The sequence below is a fragment of the Rattus rattus genome, chromosome 15 (genome assembly GCF_011064425.1).
Source record: "Rattus rattus isolate New Zealand chromosome 15, Rrattus_CSIRO_v1, whole genome shotgun sequence".
Lineage (NCBI taxonomy): Eukaryota > Metazoa > Chordata > Mammalia > Rodentia > Muridae > Rattus > Rattus rattus.
This window is the reverse complement of record NC_046168.1, coordinates 1,670,053-1,690,287: the sequence shown is the minus strand read 5'-3', so window position 1 is coordinate 1,690,287 and position 20,235 is coordinate 1,670,053. Positions and strand designations below refer to the sequence as shown.

At 43.8% G+C, this 20,235-nt stretch overlaps 2 protein-coding genes across 2 annotated transcripts in view; one reads left to right on the top strand and one right to left on the bottom strand.

Moving 5' to 3' along the window:
• Stk32a (serine/threonine kinase 32A) overlaps nt 1-4,337 on the top strand; it is a 108,942-nt gene extending 104,605 nt beyond the window's left edge. The window contains exons 9-12 of the mRNA XM_032885965.1: nt 861-986; nt 2,433-2,561; nt 3,174-3,238; nt 3,985-4,337. Coding sequence (XP_032741856.1) covers nt 861-986; nt 2,433-2,561; nt 3,174-3,238; nt 3,985-4,081 — 417 coding nt within the window. The 3' untranslated portion in view covers nt 4,082-4,337. The remainder of the gene's footprint in view (nt 1-860; nt 987-2,432; nt 2,562-3,173; nt 3,239-3,984) is intronic.
• A 5,624-nt stretch (nt 4,338-9,961) lies between these two features.
• The window catches only part of Dpysl3 (dihydropyrimidinase like 3), a 62,660-nt gene continuing 52,386 nt past the window's right edge, over nt 9,962-20,235 (bottom strand). Inside the window, exons 11-14 of the mRNA XM_032886139.1 lie at nt 18,196-18,366; nt 16,840-17,019; nt 14,821-14,983; nt 9,962-13,511 (exon numbers count right to left, since the gene is read on the bottom strand). Of these exons, the coding sequence (XP_032742030.1) occupies nt 13,423-13,511; nt 14,821-14,983; nt 16,840-17,019; nt 18,196-18,366 (603 nt within the window). The 3' untranslated portion in view covers nt 9,962-13,422. The remainder of the gene's footprint in view (nt 13,512-14,820; nt 14,984-16,839; nt 17,020-18,195; nt 18,367-20,235) is intronic.

The following is a 20,235-nucleotide window of genomic DNA, read 5'->3' as shown; positions in this document are numbered from 1 at the left end:
TTATAATGTTTATAAACTGTCCTCGAGCCTTGTGTATCTTGGTCACCCCTTCAGTCATGTGGTGCTGTTTTGCCTTCTCCTCCCATTCCTCACCGTCAAATAACCATGAGGCTTCACACATGCTACTCTCTCCTCCTGGATACTCACTGCTTCCTGTCTTAAGCTCTTCTGGTACCTTCCCAGAGATCAGCACAACTTAGTGTGATTCCATGACTGTGGCCCATACAGTGCTTTGTATATTATTGTAAGTATAGAAATTGAGAAATGCACTTTGAAACAGAGGGGAATTTAACACCGCTCTGTCAGTACTACATTGTCACTAGGTCAATGGATGCCTCTCCTTGGGTAGGGAATGTGCTTGTTTGGCTTGGAGCTGCATATGAGCTAAGTACAGTGAGACTTGGCTTGAACAGGCCATAAATGAAAGGAAAATAGAAAGAAAAAAGAATTACTGGCCATTTTATGTCATTTGAAAAACAGAGCTTCAGTTCTTATATCTGCAAAGCAATGTTCACTTCACACTGTCTCTTCATGATTTGAGCTTGGTAAATGGAGGTTTAGAAAACAGGCTTTCCCAGTCAGAAAGTCAGGGAGGGAAGGTCTTTTTAATTCCTGGTGCAAGCAGTTTGCAAACCTGACTTCTGATGTTATTGCAAACCGTGCATTCTCCACCTGATTTGCATTTGAGTAGGAGAAGGAAGGAGAAAGCATCACTGACTTAGCAAACCACTGGCTCAATTTCGGCTCCAAGGGACTCCCATCGGATACTCAGTTTAGAACACTTAGTGGGGATTTTTTTTTTTTTTTGGTCCACCTGTCTAGCCTTCCTAGTAACAAAAGTGCTTGTATTTCATTGGCAGCTGCTTGAACCTAATCCAGACCAACGCTTTTCTCACTTGACTGACATTCAGAATTTCCCTTATATGAGTGACATGAACTGGGATGCAGTCCTGCAGAAGAGGCTCATTCCGGGCTTCGTTCCAACTGTGAGTCAAACTTAACAAGCCCAAATAGTTCCCACACTCTGTCCACATTGTTCTGTTTACAAGTCCACCCAGGGTCTCACCACTAATGTAAAAACACCCCATACTAGCTTTACAGAGGAGAAAATGGAAGCATACATCCGGTAAGTTGAACACCAAAAGTCACATGACTGGCAAGGAACTAAACAGGATGTCAACATCTGGGCTTCTAGGCTTTAATCATGCATTGTTCTGTAAGTGGTTCCAGTCTTCCTAATAGTCATTTTCAGAAATATGCTCATTGAAAAGAATTTTTTTTCTTCTTGCAAAGAGGTAATCTTTCATGTCCATTGAGATCTATGAGTTGGCTAGTGGGAAAACTCCAGAATCATTCCTCTTGTTTTGTGATTTTTATTTTATCAATCCATAGTTTTCAGAACTAATAGTAAAATGATGATGATGATGATGATGATGATGATGATGGTGGTGGTGGTGGTGGTGGTGGTGGTGGTGGTGGTGGTGGTGATGGTGATGATGATGATGAGAGAATTAATAGTTACAGAGAAATAGTTTCCATTGGCTAAATACCCAAACAAGGGAATTGTATCACATAGTGTACTGCTGGATAAACCTTAGACTGGAGCCCTACTGAAGCTCCTTTCTTCCCTTTCCCTGGTATTCGAATTGTACTACCGGATACAGGAACATTGGCAAGAGTGATGTGCTTCTGCAGAGTCTTGTAGAAAGAAATCTGGGATTTCTGTTCAGATTCAAATGAGGCACTTGTTCTGGGGACATGGGCACATGGCTCGTCCAGGGAACAGCTGGATAAGGTGCCCAGTTAGTGTCAGGTAAAGCTCGGTAGAAGGAGGAACAGTGTGGTGGTACTCAAGTGTGCCAGTGTCTATGTTAGTGAGTAACAGGAAGTGAGGTGAGGTTTGTAATTGGATGCATGACTGATGCGTGACTATGGGGCACCTCCTCGGGTACCACCTGCTATAGACACTTCCTTCCTCCTTCCTCCTGACACCCTATGAGAAGCTCCAACTTATAGATCTTGGGCCTCATTGTAAACTTGACTCATTTGGAGAATTTATCAAGTAGCAAATTCTCGGCCTCATGTTCAGAAATCCTGATATAGAAATTTGGTTGTTGACCTTGGAAGGTGACCAAGCAATGGCCATAATTCTGATCTACCGAGAAACCCAGAATTCCAAATCTTGGAAACATTATTTTAGTATGGTCTACTTCACTACTCACCTAGGGATAGTTTGAGGTTTGTTAAATTAACTAAACTATAAATCAAGGGATGTAAAAATAACACTGGCATTAAATTCTACAAATCCTCAGAGAGAGCCCAAGTTACTGGGCTACCCTATCAGAACTATTTATTACTCTCTGTGTTAGGCTTCTACGTCTTAGGAATGATACAGGGATCTGAGGACTGATCCCCTGCTTTTCTCTTTACAGAAAGGTAGGCTTAATTGTGACCCAACTTTTGAACTGGAAGAAATGATTTTGGAGTCCAAACCTCTTCACAAGAAAAAGAAGCGTCTGGCTAAAAAGGAGAAGGAAATGAAGAAATGTGACTCCCCTCAGGTAGGTAGGCTCCCTACCAAGTTCAGGGAAGTGTAGTTCATTGCAGAGCTGCTTGGGGAGGACATCTCAGAAGTGTGCCCCTGCCTGCTGGGGCCTTATAGTTATAAAGGAGGCACAGCTACAGTGGCCATTAGATTCTTTGGCTTTACCCTTCTGATACAGCAGCAAGCAGCAACCAGAAGACAGAGTCCCAGGATTTGAAAGATATTGTCATAATTTCCCCTCTGGTCTTCTGTAAGATGTGGTAAAGGTTGCTGAAGGTGCATGAGCAGGATCCCTGTCAGAAACATGAAGGGCAGGTTAGTCTCTACTTACTGTGTTAGTGATGGAATTATAATTAACCCATAGTTTCTCATGGAAGCTGAGAGTGTTCAATATATATTCCAGAGTTCCAAAAACATTGTACCTCATTCTGATAGAGCAATGGCTCAGGGTTAGGGACTAAGGAGGGGGAGCTCCTCCACTATCATTCTCTCAGAATCTTCATGCATCTGGAGACAGGACTTCTTCAATCCAGGTTGCTCACTGAATACTCTATGGATTATTGGCCATTTGGGGTCCCCATGTGTCAGCTAAGTATGCTTCTGTTTCTTTATGATGTTCCTCCTGAAGATGTGCCTTCTTCAAGAGCATCTTGACGCTGTTCAGAAGGAATTTATAATTTTCAACAGAGAAAAGTAAGTAAGTCTGGGGTGGAGACCAGCAACTTTAAGTGTTAGCATTTAGGCAAATTTTATTGGCAGAGGCTGCCTATATTTTTAAGTTTTTATTTTTCTAATGATAAAAAGGGTGCAAATCTAGGATAAGGATTTTGAAATTTTAGGAGCCTTTTTTGGGGGGTCTGGGTTTTTTAAATGATGATTTATCCCAGTGCCATATTTTGTGAATGAGAATGTAAACACTGTGACTATTTACAAAGCTTTCATCTTTACATTTTTGGGGGTGAGCTGTATGAGAGGTGGACACTGGATAAGATGCCGGGGCCAGTTCCCTTTTTCTTTCCGTCCGTGGTTCCTTGGAATTAAACTCAGGTATTGGCTTATTGGTCCGTGGCTCTACCCACTGAGCCCAACATGATGACTTGTAAAAGCTTTCTTAGCTCATCTTTCTTTGTAAACTCAGGCAACACTGAATGAACTCAGTAGCTTGTATTTATATATTTATTCATTTGTTCTGCAACAAAAATGATTAAGGGGAGAAGGCAGTGGATTTGGGAGTGGCTGAGTCAGACATGAGAAGGGGAAAGGAATGGAGGAAAGGGAGGGAGAAATGATATAATTATATTTTGATTAAGTTTAAAAGAATAAAAATATTGGATTATATACTATCATTTCAAAAGTTTAAATTCTTTTTTTTCCTTTTAATGAACTACCCTCTCTCCTTCCCTTCTTCCCTCCCTCTGTCCCTACTTTCCTTCATTAAGAGTAAAAAGAGACTTTAATCAAAGACAAGCAAATCTAGCCTTGGAGCAAACCAAAAACAACACAGAAGAGGAGGATGGCCAGAATAACAACCTATAAAATGCTTCCGAGTCTTCGGGGGACAGTGCTTGGCACCTGGCGGGAAACTCCTGATTACCACTCACCGAAATGCTGACAGTGGTCCTTGCCACTCCACACCTCACGACTTAGAGAATGTGAATGAATCGTGGCAGTGCTTTGCAGCAACAGGAGGGGAAGAGAGCCCTGGTTCTGAGCTCCTCAGTTCCACAGCCGGAACTCTGTGACCTTAAGCGAATCATTTAACTGCTTCTTCTGTTTTAGTTCACCGCTCGACAGGTAGCTGGTTATTTCAGAAGAGCTAGCCTTTGCTCTGTTAATGCTACTATAGCTCTAAGCAACCTTTATTCTTATTTTTAAATGAACATTCAAATATAGATTTATTTTTTATTCTTTTTGATGACACTGTGAAATACGCACACTGTACACAGTGAGCCTCTTTAAGGCTGGACAATATCACATGGGCCAGAATTCCAAAACTCGATTGGCTAGGAATAGAGGTGTTCCACCAGGAATACATACATAGGTCAGCTTAGAAGTAGCAAAGACTCATAGGACCTTGCAGTGGGGAACTGCATTGGCATGGAATCTGTTTGCTAGTGCCTACTGTGCACATGGCCCTTTCCTTTTGTCTGTGAGGTGGCCTTGATAAGCTGAACTTGGTTCTAATTAGAGCAGTCACATGCAGAAGTTTAGCAAATGCTGGGAGTTGGGTCACATGTTTTTTTCAGCATGGCAGTTGTAAAATATCAGACACTGGTATGTTTGTTCTTTGGAGGTTAATTTTCCTCTAGATTAGCAGAGACCTGCCTCTGCAGAGGATCGGAGAGTACAGCTGAACTGAAGGCAGGGTTACTTGGAATTGTTCAGTGAAGTTACACCTTACAGGAGAGTTTTGCATGTTAAATTTGGAAGCTGGTAAACCTTCCCTTGAGAAACTCCTAACTCTCCAAAGTGTAAGGTGGAAAAAAATCAGTTGCTTTTTTGCCAAGAAACATACCACATTTTTGTATTATTTGGCCCTTTATTTTTCGTATTGATTGACTAAAATATGGAACAATTTACACATGTCTACAGCCTAGAGTTACATTTAAAGCAGCAGGATGGCTTATAGATCCCAGAGGTCAAATTCAGGAAGACTGATGCCCCCACATTATATAATCACTGTGAGATGGCTGGTAGAATTGCCTTGCTACTTAAAATATTGTTGAGGGCTGACTCTTTCTTGTCTGGGTGTTTCACTCATGTGCACAGTGTAATTCCCCTAACTGTGCATGTGTTGTAACTCCACTGTGCTCATGCATACGAAATTTTGGAAGCACTTCTCTGCGTGCTCCACTGGTGACCCTGGGTAAAATCAAGATGGAGGTGGCTTTGCAGAGCTTTGTTTTCAACTCTTGGGAAACTGAGGCCATCTAGTGGCGCTCCTTATAGAGAATGTGAGATCAAGCTGGTCCAAGGAACCAACGTGATTGATGTCATTTGGAAAGGCAGACAGGTAAAAGTAGATAGTAGACACTGGGACAAGAAAGTTTGTGTAGAAAAACAAGAGCTGAAGGTAAGACTGGCATTAACGGTTCTCCCGATTCTGGCATGGCTGGACATAGTGCCTCTCTACACACACACACACACACACACACACACACACACACCACACACACACACACACACACACACACCACATTTTTAAGAATCAAAACCCATCTCTTTTATTCAGCTCCTGTCTCTGAAGTTCTCACATGTTATTTGTGACATTTTGGTTATATTCCATTACTCAAAGCATTTGCCCTGACCTTCAGAGGGGTTAATGGGTCAAACATAGCAACTCAGAGATGACCTGATTCTGTTCTAGACTGGCGCACCTACAAGAGTCAGGGACCACATGCGTGTTCCAGTTTCCACTTTTTTTTACTTCTGTGTTGAAGACCCAATGTTTTAGATGTGTTATGGATTCACCTTCCCTCACCTGGTTCCTTCTTCTCCTGGACCTTGTCTGCATCCTCCGAAATGGCAGCTTTTAGACACACTCTCTAAAGGCCAGCAGGGCCAGCAGGTCTCCACAGGGATGGCATGGACTGTTCTGTATTTACACAGTAAGGTAGGGGTAGGAGCTCATGTGATCTCTGAAGTTCAAATCTAGGTTTGTTTTGTTTTGTTTTGTTATCCCCACTGGGCATCTTTCTGAGCACTGTTGCTTTCAGAACTGGGGAAAGGCTGGTTACTGTGCAATGTGGTAGTTGGGTAAATGACTGGCACACAGTGTGTGGCCAGTTAAAAAGAAACGCACAAACACACACACACACACACACACACACACACATCCATCCATTGGGCTTGGGCTGCTGCAGCTGACTCAGTAGTAAAATATGTGCTTAACATGCACGAAGACCTGGGTACATCCCCAACACCCCCAGAGACAGAATCGCTGAATCTGGCATGCAGAATAGCTAGTTCCGAGCACCACCCATTGCTGTGTATTTTAAAGAAGAGGGGAAACGTCCAAAACAAAACAAACAAACAACAAAAACTTTTCCAAGAACTCCTGGTAATTGCTTCTTGTTTTTATTCCCTAATTTGGGTTTCACGTTAGCACCCACCAGAGGAAATGTCCATGTTTCTGAGAAGAATTAGGGCTGAGAACTTCAGAGAACAGTGGGACTACTTTATCCTTTCTTCTGCTACCTGTGGACTCTCCCCAAGCAGCTCCTACCTCTCTTACTCTGCAGAGCATCTGAAAAGCCTCAACACGGTTTGGAAAGCAGAGTGCCTACATGTAACACAGCTCTGTGCTCTGCAGTTGAAAATCTCCAGGGCATCCCCAGTGACCCAGAGAGGAGGGGTGGGCAGCTACCTCCCGGCAACCCTGGCTAAGATCCTCAGTCCCGGAAGGATGTGTCCTGCTAAGAGCCAATGATACTCCTGCAGCCCCGGTGTGGACTGAGGTCATCTTTAGGACACACATGAATCTCAAGCAGCACGGGCACTTCTAAATTAATCCCAAGTGATCTAATAATTAGTGGAAGTCCAGAAACGACTGGATTTCCTATCATTTTTGGTTTTCTTGGTGATTCTCTGAAGAAGTAACTAGGAAGAGTGTTGCTTCGGCTATTGACCCTCATGTTGCCATTTGACGTTGGCAGGGAGACTGAGCTATAGCATTTTACGCGCTCAGTGACTAGGCACGGTGAGTGCTTTGCTCAGCTCCTCCGTGTTCTTGTGTCCTGTCCACACGATATCTGTCTCCTACTTCTGTCCACCTGTGATTGCTATTCACTGTCAGTTCAGTGCGCCTGCTCCATGGGAAGCTCTGAGACTCCACATTTCATTCTATGTACTGTTCTGAACTACTGGCTGATTTAAAAGCCCCCAGACTAAAACAATTATATATATATATATATATATATATATATATATATACATATATGCTTCTGTTGAGCCATTGTGTATGTGATATAAATGTGCCTGCATGGATTAAAATGTCTTCTATAACAATATGCCCTCGGACTTCCTTTGTCATCTGTGTGTGTGTGTGTGTGTGTGTGTGTGTGTGTGTGTGTGTGTGTGCGCGCGCGCGCGCGTGTGTGTGTCTGGTCATCCCAGTTCATCTGCTCTAACTTCCATTTCCACTACAAAGAATGTCCCTTTAGCGTCGATAGTTAGAGACTTTAGCATGGATGGAGTTAGAGATCTGTAGCTGCAAATTTTAGTGGACACATTCAAGGACCGTATCTAGCATCCTGGCTTCTGCCTTTCACTGACCTCAGGTTTACAGACAATGTATACATGACAATTTGTGCTGTTCTCTGCCCATCTGGGTCCTTTTTCTTTTCATTTGCCATAGCCACAGTTGGATATTCCAGGGCCCATACTCTGAGAAAGTAGGCTAATAAAGGCTTTGGGAACTTTCAACTAACTCGTAGGCTCACAGCAGCTCCACAGTCAACACACTGCAAGCTCCTGGGCTTGTCTTGGAATTCATTCACTCTGAAGTCCTGCTCACCAAGGGACCTGTGGCCCCTTGCACATTACTGTTGCCACTAGCCAGCTAGTAAAGGTCAGGGGTCAGCACTCTAGGTTCTGAAGAGCACCAGCTTTAGGTATGGACTCTCGTTTTGCTGGCCACGCTGGTCCCTTCATCCCCCATCTTCTTCTCAGATGTGTATTTCCTCTGTGATGGGTCAGTGTAAGAAGAGCGAATCCTCAAAAGTTCTTTAGAACCAGAACGTTTTTGTTACTCTTAACCCTGTTTGGTGTTCTCACTCCCAGCCTGGTCAAGTGTGAGTGTCAAATACTTGAGGCTCCATAGGTATGAAAGCCAGCCCATGCATCTGTCACTGATATTTTAAATAGCTGGTTCAGCCTTCCCTTGGGCTCCATCCCAATGAAGATCATTGTGAGTGCTCATGGCCCCCTTTAAAGCCACTCAAATCTTTAACAGGCTTACTGATCCTTGGTCATGAGAAGTAAAATATATTTCACCAGTCCTGAGGGTGGCCAAACTTAATCTCTTTGGCTGAGAATATTGAGGGAATCTCTCTCCTCCTGGGTCCCCTAGGCAGGTAAAATGAAAACCTAGAGATGCCAATAATGGGTTTTGCCTTGAGCAGGAATGGGCTTTATTGGGTTGAAGCATGTTCTTGGGAAGGATGGGCTGAAAGGGAAACTGCCTGGGTTCATCATTTGCATTCAGCAAGCTCAAGTTTGCACTGTTGTGTCTGAGCTCTTCAGACATCCTAAAGTTCCACTTCCAGACCCGCCCATGTACCAGTGTGTACCTCACCAGTGACTGCCATACGCAGGTGAGAACTGGATTCGGGAATGTTTCCCAGCACAGGGAGAGACATGATAGAGGTTCAAAGCCAAAAGGATCCAAGAGTCCTGACTTGATCTTTTATCTCCTTGTTTGTGGACATTTTTATGTTTCTGTGTTTATAGAGCTAGGGATCTAACCTGGGGCCTTCCTTCTGCCTGCTAGGTAAATAAATGTTCTACTCACAGCTGCATCCCCAAGGCTGGGGATATAAAAACTCATTACACAAACCAGAACTTCCAACTTTCTAATATGCACAGTGAAACTCCCAGAAGAGTGGGCACATGGAGCAGTTTTTGTCAGGCACTCATTGAACTCGTTGAGATCAGCTCACTGAAGGAAACATTTGGTGTGTATTCATGTGGGGGCTTTCCCTTCACACTCAGACTTTTGGAAATAAGTAGACAGTGTAGGGTTGGCACAAGATACACACACACACACACTACACAAAAGCACAACAACAAAACCTTTTAATGTTTTGTCTCAAAATCATTTATCCCCAATAAATGTTTCTACACTAATAATAAATATGATTGTTTATTAGAAAATCTTATTCCCCAAGGTTTCAACTTCCGTTGTCCGGTAAGTGGCCCACAGTTTAATTTTAGTGAATGAGCAATTAACCTCTGCTGTTATCAAATCTGATGTTTATTTACTTACCAACTAAATTATGGAGGTTTCTCCCATTGTCTTGTATGGTGTGTGTGTGTGTGTGTGTGTGTGTGTGTGTGTGTGTTTTAAACATGTACATTTATGTGTGGCTTTGCATCCATGTGCATGATCCTGGGGACCAGGCAAGGATATCAAATGTCCTGCCTTATCACTTTCTCCTGTTGAACCAAGGTCTCTCCCTGAACTTGCAACCAATAAAACCCAGTTATCCTCCTATCTCTACCCCATCCCCAGCACTGTGGTTGTGGGTGTCTATGTTAGCCATACCTAGTTTTTGAGGTGGGTACTGAGATTGGAACTCAGGTCCTCTCTTTTACCAGCAAACTCTCTTACTCACCGAACTATTTCCTAGTCTAGCAGAGTTTTAATATACTAGGCGAAATGGTTTTCCATGCACAAAAGACTGGAGAACAGTGAAGGTAATTTTATAATTATTTTAATAACCAGGTTTACATTAACAGTCACTTGATGAGCTTTTTTGTTTGTTTCTTTATTCTCAGCTAACTCAATACACAGTTTTCTTCACGGTTCAAACCAAACAGCTCTTCCATATCTGAGCTGCCTCACAGCTAGCACAGGTCACAGGGAGACTCACTGTCTGTCCATAGCCACCAGACACAGAACTGAACACCCACACACCATGTCTCAAAGGGGAATTACGAGAAACGCTGGCTGCATGGGCCAGCACATGACTGCATCGGGACTCAAGCTGGGCTGTCTAGGGAAGAAGATCTGGGAGGCTTGTGGCAAGAAGCAAAATTGGGAAGCACTCACCTCTCGGAAGGGGCTTAGAAAGAGCAGAATGGAGTCCAGAGTTAGGATTCAGGCCTTGGGAGGCAGACCTCTACATATCCTGATGAAGAAATGACCCAAAGAAGCACTAGACTTTGAAGTTAGAGGAAAGCCATTTTGGAAGCTGACTATAATCCTATTAGTTAAAAACAAAAACAAAAACAAAAACAAAAAAACCAACCAACCAAAACAAAAAAAAAATAAAAACAAATTTCTCCACTGGGAAAGCTGATTGCTCCAGTGAGACCTTTTAAACCACTTGAGCCCGTGGCCCTTTCAGAAGAATTCAATAGATTGCCATTGAGGGCTCAGAAATAACTTGGGGTTTGGAGATTGCAGGGTATTCTTAGAGGGGGCTTGGTAGAAAGCCCAGATGACAAAGCTCTTTGAGAGAAGATAGTACCCAGCATGCTCTACCACCCTCGGATGGCAAGCCAGTGAACTTGGAGGAAGCCCAACTCATTGTTGCTTTCCTTCCCGAAACCCAGTGACGGGCTGTCTATCTATGAAACAGAACCAATTTACATTTAGACTGTAACTCAAGTAACATGTTGCTTAGAAAAATCCTCGCGTTAAGAAAACAGTTGGGGAGCTTCTGAGGAAGTCTCAGGATTTACTATGCATGGGCACTACTAATAATGAAAAAGGGACGACGCATCCTAAGATGGCGCCTGCCCACCTTGAGGACTTTAAGAAGCTGCTCCTGGCATAGGGAACACCTGAGTGGAACATAAGGTTCCAGCACAGTGACACACTTTGGAAGTGCCAAGTGTAGTGCAGATGACCCAAAGGAGTTTATTTTTCATGACCAGAGAGACCTTGGGGGGTCTCAGGCATGGGAAACCACACAGTTGTGGAGGCCCCGAATTACAGTTCATTTACAGATCTCTTCCTCCATCTGGTGGCCACAGATGGTACTACAACCTACGCTGCTGCCAAGCCTGGCTATTGAGGTATTTAGCATACATGCTTTAGATCTGGCAAACTCCCTTTGCATATAAAAGTCATTCTGTGTTCCTGGATATATCCCAAAATTTGACATTTGCAATTCAAGACTTCATCCACCTGTTTTTTTCTGCTAAAGTCGCCTTTAAAAATGAGAGCACCATGAGAGCTTTAAAGTAGCAATATTCCTAGTATGAGGTCTGAGAGCCTTTTCCACGATTAGAACAGAAGCTAGCTTTCTCAGGGAAATTCTCTTCCTCTATTTCCAAATGCTTATGTATCTAAACTGTTCATATTTCTCTAGTTCTCAGTTTTATTACAGCCTACAGTCAGGGCTTGGGGGTAAGGGTGAAGCACAGTGGCAGAGTTTTGCCTAGCACTGGAGAAGCCCTGGACTCAATTGTCCAGCTCTACAAAATGAAATAAACAAAAATCCCCCACCTCAAAAAAACAAAAACAGCAAAAAGAAACAAAACACCTGCAGGCAGAGACGGCAGTTTCTCGTAAGTACTTAGAAGGTGTATGAGGCCTGCTCTGTTCTTCAGAGTACTTAATGTGCAGTGTGATATTTCTCACTAAGTGGGCCCGTGGAGCACAGAAGTCTGAGCCAAGGTTGCTACCATGTTTCCTGCAGGAAAGTATCCTGGCTTCTACAGACCCTTGCCTTGCTCACAGAATCTGGTTCACGATTGGTTTTGGAAATGGTGTGATAGGAACATGAACTTTCAACTCTGACAGACAAAGGGGGGGGGGATGCTAACATCACTGCCCACTGTCCTTATGTACCACACACCAAGAAAGCCACATCCTGTTGCTTTGTACACATCACCCTGGAGAATTAGTACCAAATAAATAGTGCCCCCGGAATCTGCTATCAGACAAGGAAACACTTGGCTTAGAATTGAAAACCTGGCTATACAGTGTATTCCTGGTACTCGAGGCTGGCTTCCCTCAATCTCTGCCATACTCCCGCAGAATTGGAGATTACTATTGGGAGTAAAGTTTAGGAAGAACCGAAAAACTCAGTTCTCCAGAAGGAAATAACATCATGAATGTGTCTGGGTCTGAGATGAAGCGATTAGGCATTCACCGTGAACAAAGGAAGCCCTTGACTTTGTCTCTGCCATGGGCCTAACTCAGCAGGCAAGAGCACATGCCTCCCCTCAGCTTGTAGATGAGAGAGAGAGAGAGAGAGAGAGAGAGAGAGAGAGAGAGAGAGAGAGAGAGAGAGAGAGAGAGAGAGGTGTACCTCCCCAGGGCTGAGAGGAAGACTGCCTAAGCCTTGCTGTTCTCCCCCAAACAGAGCTGGGGCTCACTCTCCATAGCAGCCTTTGAGGAGCCCCCAAAGAAGATGAAGAGGAAGAGACTTGTCTGTTTGTCCTCCGAGTGTGGGCTTCACAGCCCGGAACAGAAGAATAGAAAACAACCGGAGAATGAGGCCCGAGTAAACGCTGGGATCATCAACAGGTGGAAGAAATGGCTGGACTCTGCCATTCAATACATGATTAAAGAAACAAGATCTACTAGGAAAGGACATGACAAAGTCCTGAACCCAAAGACCTCCTCCTGCCTTCTCTGCAGATGCCAGGGGACTGTGATGGAGAATCTCACTGCCTTATGTGGCCCATCTTCCATGGAAATTAACACACATCATTAATACAACACACAATGCCCTTCTGCTCACCCAGCCCACCCACCTCCCCAGTACACGTCCCACCCCAGTCCCTTTGTGCCCTCCACTTTGTCCTGGACTCCCACCACCCAATCACCCAAAGACCCTTCGTGCCTTCGTTCATTTTCTCGACATTCCAGCTTTGTCTGTCCTCTGTCATAAGATGCAGCGCTATATACGCTCTCAACACTATAATATACAGAATCTACCTTAGTGGCCTGTCTGATCGCATGCATGTAAGTGGGGGTTGGGATGGGGGAGGAAATTGAGAGTGCGATGCATAAACAGAAATCAAAGCAATTCATAAAGCTAGGCAAGCAAGCAAAACGTTGGGAAACATAAGGCTTGAGGCTTAGTGATTCTTTAGATCGCAACTTTTTGGATCCACGCTCTTTCTTAATTATCGGTGTACCATTTTGGCTTCAAATTTTTCTTCTTCTTGCTTCTGCCTCCCTCTTTGGGAGGGCTTGCTTAACTCAGGGATGTGATGTTAGAACGGCCTCCAGGGGGCGCCACAATGCGTTTGCTGGCTGAGCGGACACCCTCATCCACTTGGGTGCCTGCAGATAGTAAATTTCCCGGAGAGAAACGAGGGGAAAGAGATGTGGGGGAGGGGGGAGAAAGTGAGTAATTTTAAGAGTGATCAATAGTAAGTAGTTTCCTGGTGCACAAGAAACTTAATACCAAATTTTGAACTTTTGCATATTCATGGCTCTCCCCCTACCCCATCCCAGTCCTGGAAAACTACTTTCTTGACAGGAAAAACTAAATTCCTCCCTTGAGTCAGTCTGGTGCTAAACCCATCAATACCATTGGTTAGAACACAGAGATGGCTGTTTATACGGACTGTTCTGTTTTAAAGAATGACTGTGGTTTGAGAGAAATGTATTTTATTGTTCTCTGACAGAGGGATTTCTGTAGAGGTCACCTGCTGAAGGCCAGGAAGCTAGAGGGGCCATGCCCTGTTTATACAGGTACATGAGCTAATGTGTGATTGGTTCTATTGAGAAAGGGGTTCTGAATGCTTTAGCTGATGTGGCCAGAAAACCACAAGGGTGAATACCCTCCAAATTGCTTGGGAACAGGAGTAATCTCAATTGCTTGGTAAAGTTACCTCAAAACATTGAGCCTCTCTTCCCCAGTTGTTCCCTAGGTCTCCCACAGCCTTTCCTCTGTGACCTCTGTGACCTCTGTTCCTTCTACTCCTTCCCCATTTCCTCTATATGCTGGGGTCTCGTCTTCCCTCACGTGTATAATTTCCAGTGTAGGGAAGTACCCCTGCATTTATCTCCCCTATTTTAAGACAACCATGGATCGATTAAACATCATTCTCTATATCAAAGAATTCTTTGAAAATAGATTGGTTCCATATCATGGCAAACACACGGTAAACATTCAGTCCACAGATGCTCTCTCTGGCATCATTTTTACTGTGAAGGGGAAACTAGGCTCCAAGAAGCTGCTGCTATAAGATTATGAAAATGGTCTGAGCTTTGTGTGCACTGAGATGTTAACACATACACACCATACTTCTCACACACTGATATAGGAGACCATTATCAATCCATAGTAGAAATCAGTTCCATTGACCTGTACCCAGTTTGGTTTGGTCTCTAAGAAGAATTTGTTATCATTTGAACTTGACCTGTAACTTGAAGGCGCCTTGTTTGAATTTCTTACCAGAGCCATTTCATGATTAGAAAAACTTTATGCCCTCAGTTCTCTATGTCATCATCTCCCTAAAGAGGACACAAGGGCTGGCTTGGGTAATGCATTTAACTTGACTTTGCAGGGCTGTGTTGTAGCCAGGAATACTGGTCTTTCCTCCTCCCTTCCTCTTTCCTCTCTTCAGCAGCTCATTCCACTCACCTGACAGACTAAATCCCGACTGATGGAGGTTCCTCACTGGTGGGTTTGGCCGAGTGGGAGAGCCTCGAGTAGAGCCAGCTGGGGTGCCCCCCTTGGGGGTGGTGGTCAAGTCAAACACTGGTCCATCATACATGCCTCTTGGGACTGCATGCAGGTCCGCCATCTGCACCCAGAGAAACAGGTCACCATTCATTCTTCCATTCAATGACCCGACAGTGTAGAATGTGCTCTGGGAGGTGTAATCGTGGCAGTGAAAAGAGCTCGTGGAGAGGAATCCAGGAGAAAACCACAGAAATGGATGTGAAAGAAGAGGCAGTGCCAAGTGCCACAAGAAACTGAGGGTAGAGGTCATCCAGGAAGGCCTCTGTAGACATGAGATTCCATCTAGAGCAGTGGTTCTCAACCTTCCTAATGCTGTGACCCTTTAATACAGTTCCTCATGCTGTGGTGAACTCCAAACATAACATTATTTTGTTGCTGCCTTATAAGTGTAATTTTGTTATACATCATATTGTAAATATCTGTATTTTTCCAATGGTCTTAGGAACCCTTGTGAAAAGGGCATTTAACTCCCCCCACTGAACCCCTCCATACAAAGCAGTTGAGACCCACAGATTGAAAACAACTGCTCTAGAGGGTAAAATGACCATGTTGCCTCAGGAGAGGGAAATGACTGAGGGAATGCTAATCATTGATGTGGATGTCGATAGAGGCAGCAGAGGGACCAGCAAGTACAGCTAGCTAGAAGTAGGAGCATGACAGAATGGAAGAACTATTATTAGGACAGCTGGAGTGGAGCCAGTAGGAAGGACAGGAGTCTAAGATGAGGTCACAAACACTACCAGAATAAGATCCCATGGGAGACCCACCCAAGGCTTTTCAGGGCTTTTTACAAGTCAGGGCTTCGAGGCTCAAAACTGAGAGTCTGTGGTCCAACCCATTGACCTTTGGCTGTGAGCTTGCCTGGGGACTGTGCAGTCAGTCAGCAATATCAATCAACTTTGTGTTTTGTGCTGGGATTATGCCAAGGGTTGGGGTTTATAGCCTTGTGAAATAGGCTATGTCCCTTGGAGGTATTTATGGCCCACGAGACAACCATGATGAGACCACCCAGGCAGTAGCTGTGTCACATCACAGGCCACAGTGAGGCCGTGAGGGTGTGCATCCTGACTGGGAAGGACAAAGCATGGTGAGACCTCTGTGGAGCCCTACCCCTGCCTTCTGTGCATTGACCAGGCAAAGCGCCACTGTCCTCATGGATTGAGGACTGTGTCAGTGCTCCTCACCCAGCAACACTAGAGCCGTGCCATTTCTTTGGTCCCAGGATCTAAATCATAATAACAAAAGGTTTACACTAGGAAAGTTTGACTTTTCTTCTCTTTTCTAGTAAGCCAAAAACTGAAGGAAGGAGCTCAAATCTTACACCATTATTTCAGTCTCAGAGTCTGGGATAGCTTTGCTTTGTGAAGCCCTTGAGTTCCAAGAACATCTGCAGGCTGGAGAGGTGAGAAGAGGGATTCAGAGAAATACCTAGGCCTCACCTTTATATCACCTGAACGACTCCAAGTTGTGTGTGTGTGTGTGTGTGTGTGTGTGTGTGAGAGAGAGAGAGAGAGAGAGAGAGAGAGAGAGAGAGAGAGAGAGAGAAGTTAAGAAGTTAAGAGTTTTAAGCATTTTTCTCAATGGAGCAACCTTGGGCAGGCTAGAAGAGAGATGGCTGTCACAATGTGTTATTGTTTTAAACCTTTGGGCACATTTTTTTTTCTGTGAAAATATACTATCATAATGCTAAATTTAGTTTAAATTTTCAACTAAAGTACTATAATAATGTAAAAGAACTATTTGGGGAAAGAAACTTTCTCTTTGGCCAAACATTTGTAGAAGTCCTCCTTCAGCCTTTGAAGTCTACACACCGTTGCTTCAGCACCAAAGGTGCTGTGAGGGTCTGAGGAAGCTTAGTCTCAGGGACTGCACATGACTGCACACCCTTTCGAACCCCTATGCCTCACCACCACTCACCTTCCTCCTTGCTTTAATGCGCTTATAGACATAGTCAGAGAATGGGCTGCAGGGAATGAAGCGGCCGGCCCCCTGGGTCACGTGCAGGTTACCATCTTCCAGCATGATCTTGCCCTGGCAGATAACCACCAGAGGTGCCCCACGCAGCTCCATCCCTTCAAAGATGTTGTATTCCGCAACCTAGATTCAGGGATGGAGACAAAACCAAAGAAAGAGGGAGGGGTTATCTTCCGTGTTCCAGACCCTCCTTTGGTGTTAGCAGGAACCGAGTCACCAAGTAAAGCCAATCAAAGCTCAGGACACACCTGCCTGCCTTGATAAAAAACAGGAGAGTGACAGATCCTGAAGAAGGCTGCCCCTAGCAAAGCAAAATGCCTTGCTTCTATAAGATCTCTAATTGGAATTCTCTTTCTACTGCTTGTTTTATCACAAACACCCCAAGGGATGCTATACATGACCCTGCACTTAGTGGATTAGTGGTGAGTTCAGTGACATGCGACCCTCTGGCCCCTGCCAGCACACAATTCCACAACACTTTGTGATTTTGAAGCAAAGGTCATAACTAGCCAGTGTAGGGTTTCGACCTTCCTTCCTCTCTTGTTCAGCAGGAAGACAACACAGCATGGTTGGGGGATACTGGTTGGTGCTAGGGTTTGAATACCACCACCAGCTACATCAATCATTTACTGTATACGCACTTTGAGAAATCAGGCAAAACTACAAAAAGAAGATAAGGGTACCCACCCAAACAGTATCCACTGGTCATGAGATTCAGTGAATTGGAAGTAAGATGCTTGGCACATAACCACTTCGGATATTTTTATCACCAAATGATTAGGACCATTTTACAGTACTGGGTCTAGGTTTCAATCTTTAGGAGAATTGGAGTGGATAATGAGGACGTGTAACTTTCTCTTCATTCAAAACTAAGTCTGTTTGAGCCTCTGTAATTTTGGAAGCACTCAGAGAGGAGTTGCCTCTCTGTGCCTCCATCCCTAAATGTTTAGGAAGGGCAGAGCACCTCTGCTGATGACTTCACTCAACAAAGCAGGGGGAAGAAATTAATAGTTTGTTGTTATGCCAATAGATCTTAGGGTAAACTGGACACAGGAGTGCATATTGTCACACCAGAACTTGGGAAGCAAAAGTAGGGTCATTAGAAATTTAAATTTGAAGCCTGCCTGAGCGTGAGACCTTGCTTTCAAACTAAAATGAATCACAGACAAAAGGAAAAAGCTCTTCAGGGCTAGGTTATTACTGCAGACCATCTGAGTCTCTGGGATTGGTCTACCCTATAAGGTTATTCCTGAGGTGGCTCTCTGCCCCCATTCTCCATTCCACCAGTCCGTGCCTCACCGACTGGTGGTTCTTGGCAGAGACGATCTTCACGGCATCTGGATCCCAGATGACAAGGTCGCTGTCAGAACCCACAGCTATTCTCCCCTTGCGAGGGTACAGGTTGAATATCTTGGCAGCGTTGGTACTTGTCACAGCCACAAACTGGTTTTCATCCATCTTCCCTGTGGCCTATTGAAATACAAAGATTTCATAATTGGGTCTATGGTAGCTCTATCTATTGGATGCAAGGCCAAGCAGAATGACCCCCAAGGCCCAGGAGTACAAAGGTACTTAGTACACAGTCCATCCATCCTGGAGGGTCAGCTGAGCAGTATGAACTTTATGGGGAAAATGTAGAAATGTGGGGCTTAAGATAAAAGTTACTTTCCCTAAAGAATGTGCTTTTTTCTAGGTATCTTCATGTTGTTTATGTAAGCATTTACTTCTACTAGTTCCAAAATGGATCAAAGAGTTTACAGTAGAAACCACTGTGAGTGTGAGCTCCTCTTTAGGTATATGGTGTGTGCTCAAAAGATACATATGCAGAGCCTTGCTTAGATGATGACAATGGACATCCCTGTGTTGTAGAATTATGAGGGCTATTTTTAAAAAATGTATATATTTGTCTGAGGTTTCTGAGTATCCTTTATTGAGAATGTACCATGTTACCAATTAAAAGACTAAAGGTATCATTGCTAACTGATAAGGATATGCTCTGAGAAGTGTGTTGTGGTGATTTTGTTGTTGTGAATTCTTTTATATAGTAAGTCAACTATCATTATTACTAGAGACTTAATCTTAAGGGAAAAACTGCAGGCTCTATATTGATAGGAGTATCCATATGCAGCATATATGTTTTATATTAATTTTAATAAATTGAGATACTATTTGTAAGATAAAGCATTCATAAAGATAGGATGCTCACAAAAAGAGACAAAAGCCAACCACAGGAGAGAAAGAGACAAAAAGGTTATGATTTCTCTTTTTTTGAAACACACAGCCTAAGTATGGAAAGAATTAGCTTTCAAACCCAGTCTTTAAATTTCCAACAACAGGGGTATTACTGGATTGCCCATGTCGATGACGGAGGTACGGTTCAGAGACACTGGACTGGCACTGCACACAAGGAGGGGACTGGACAGTGACTTTCTTATGCTCTTCCTAAAATCTTCAGGAGTATCTTTATTGATACGACCACTTCTTTCATCAGTCTCTATGATTCAATCAGGGAAAATAAAAAGTTGCTACTTGGCCAAGAAACACTGAGAGTTAATCTCTTTCATAGCCTAGGGTGTTCACAAGCCTTCAGTGTGGGATATTCCTGCTGTGACTTCGTGTGAATTACTTGTCATTTCAAAGCATCATATCCAACATTTTCAAAAGAAACCATAAAGCTCCTCCAACACAAAGGATCGATTTACTACCCTTTTAAGCACAGATCATTCATGAGATCACATGACAGAACGGTGAGTATGGAAGCTGTCTTAGAGGTTCTAGGCCTCAGAAGTCATTTCTAGGAGGTGAGATCCCAACCCACATGAGTCCCCTGGCTCTGGGTGTTTTTTTTTTTTTTTTTTTTTTTTTTCTTTTTAACAAAATCTGAAACATTTGATTTTGCTAATAAAGATGCAGGAGCCACATGCTGGGGTGAAAGCTTGCTGGATCAGGGAAGTGGAAAAAGTACCCCGATGACCTTTTCTGACCTTCATCCATAGCTGATGTCCCAAAACAAAGTTCTTCTCCATGCCTTCTCAAAAACCCTTCAAACAAAATCATCCTCCTTTTTGTTTCCTGTCTCTCTGTATTCATCCTCCTGCCTTCCTCTTACTCTGTGTTTTTCCCCCAAGTTCACTCCCTGTCTGGTTGCTTGCTCTGCCTCTTGACCAATGGCTGACTTTATTTATCCCTGTTTACAATAAACAGAAAGCTCTTGGATTAAAGTTGTCTGCTATGGCCACGCAACGAAAAACAGGCTTTTCCTGTAAATAAAACAATCTCGGGGTACACGTTGTGATCAAACATCCTGCAGGATCCACGGACATCTCAGTAGGTGTAGAC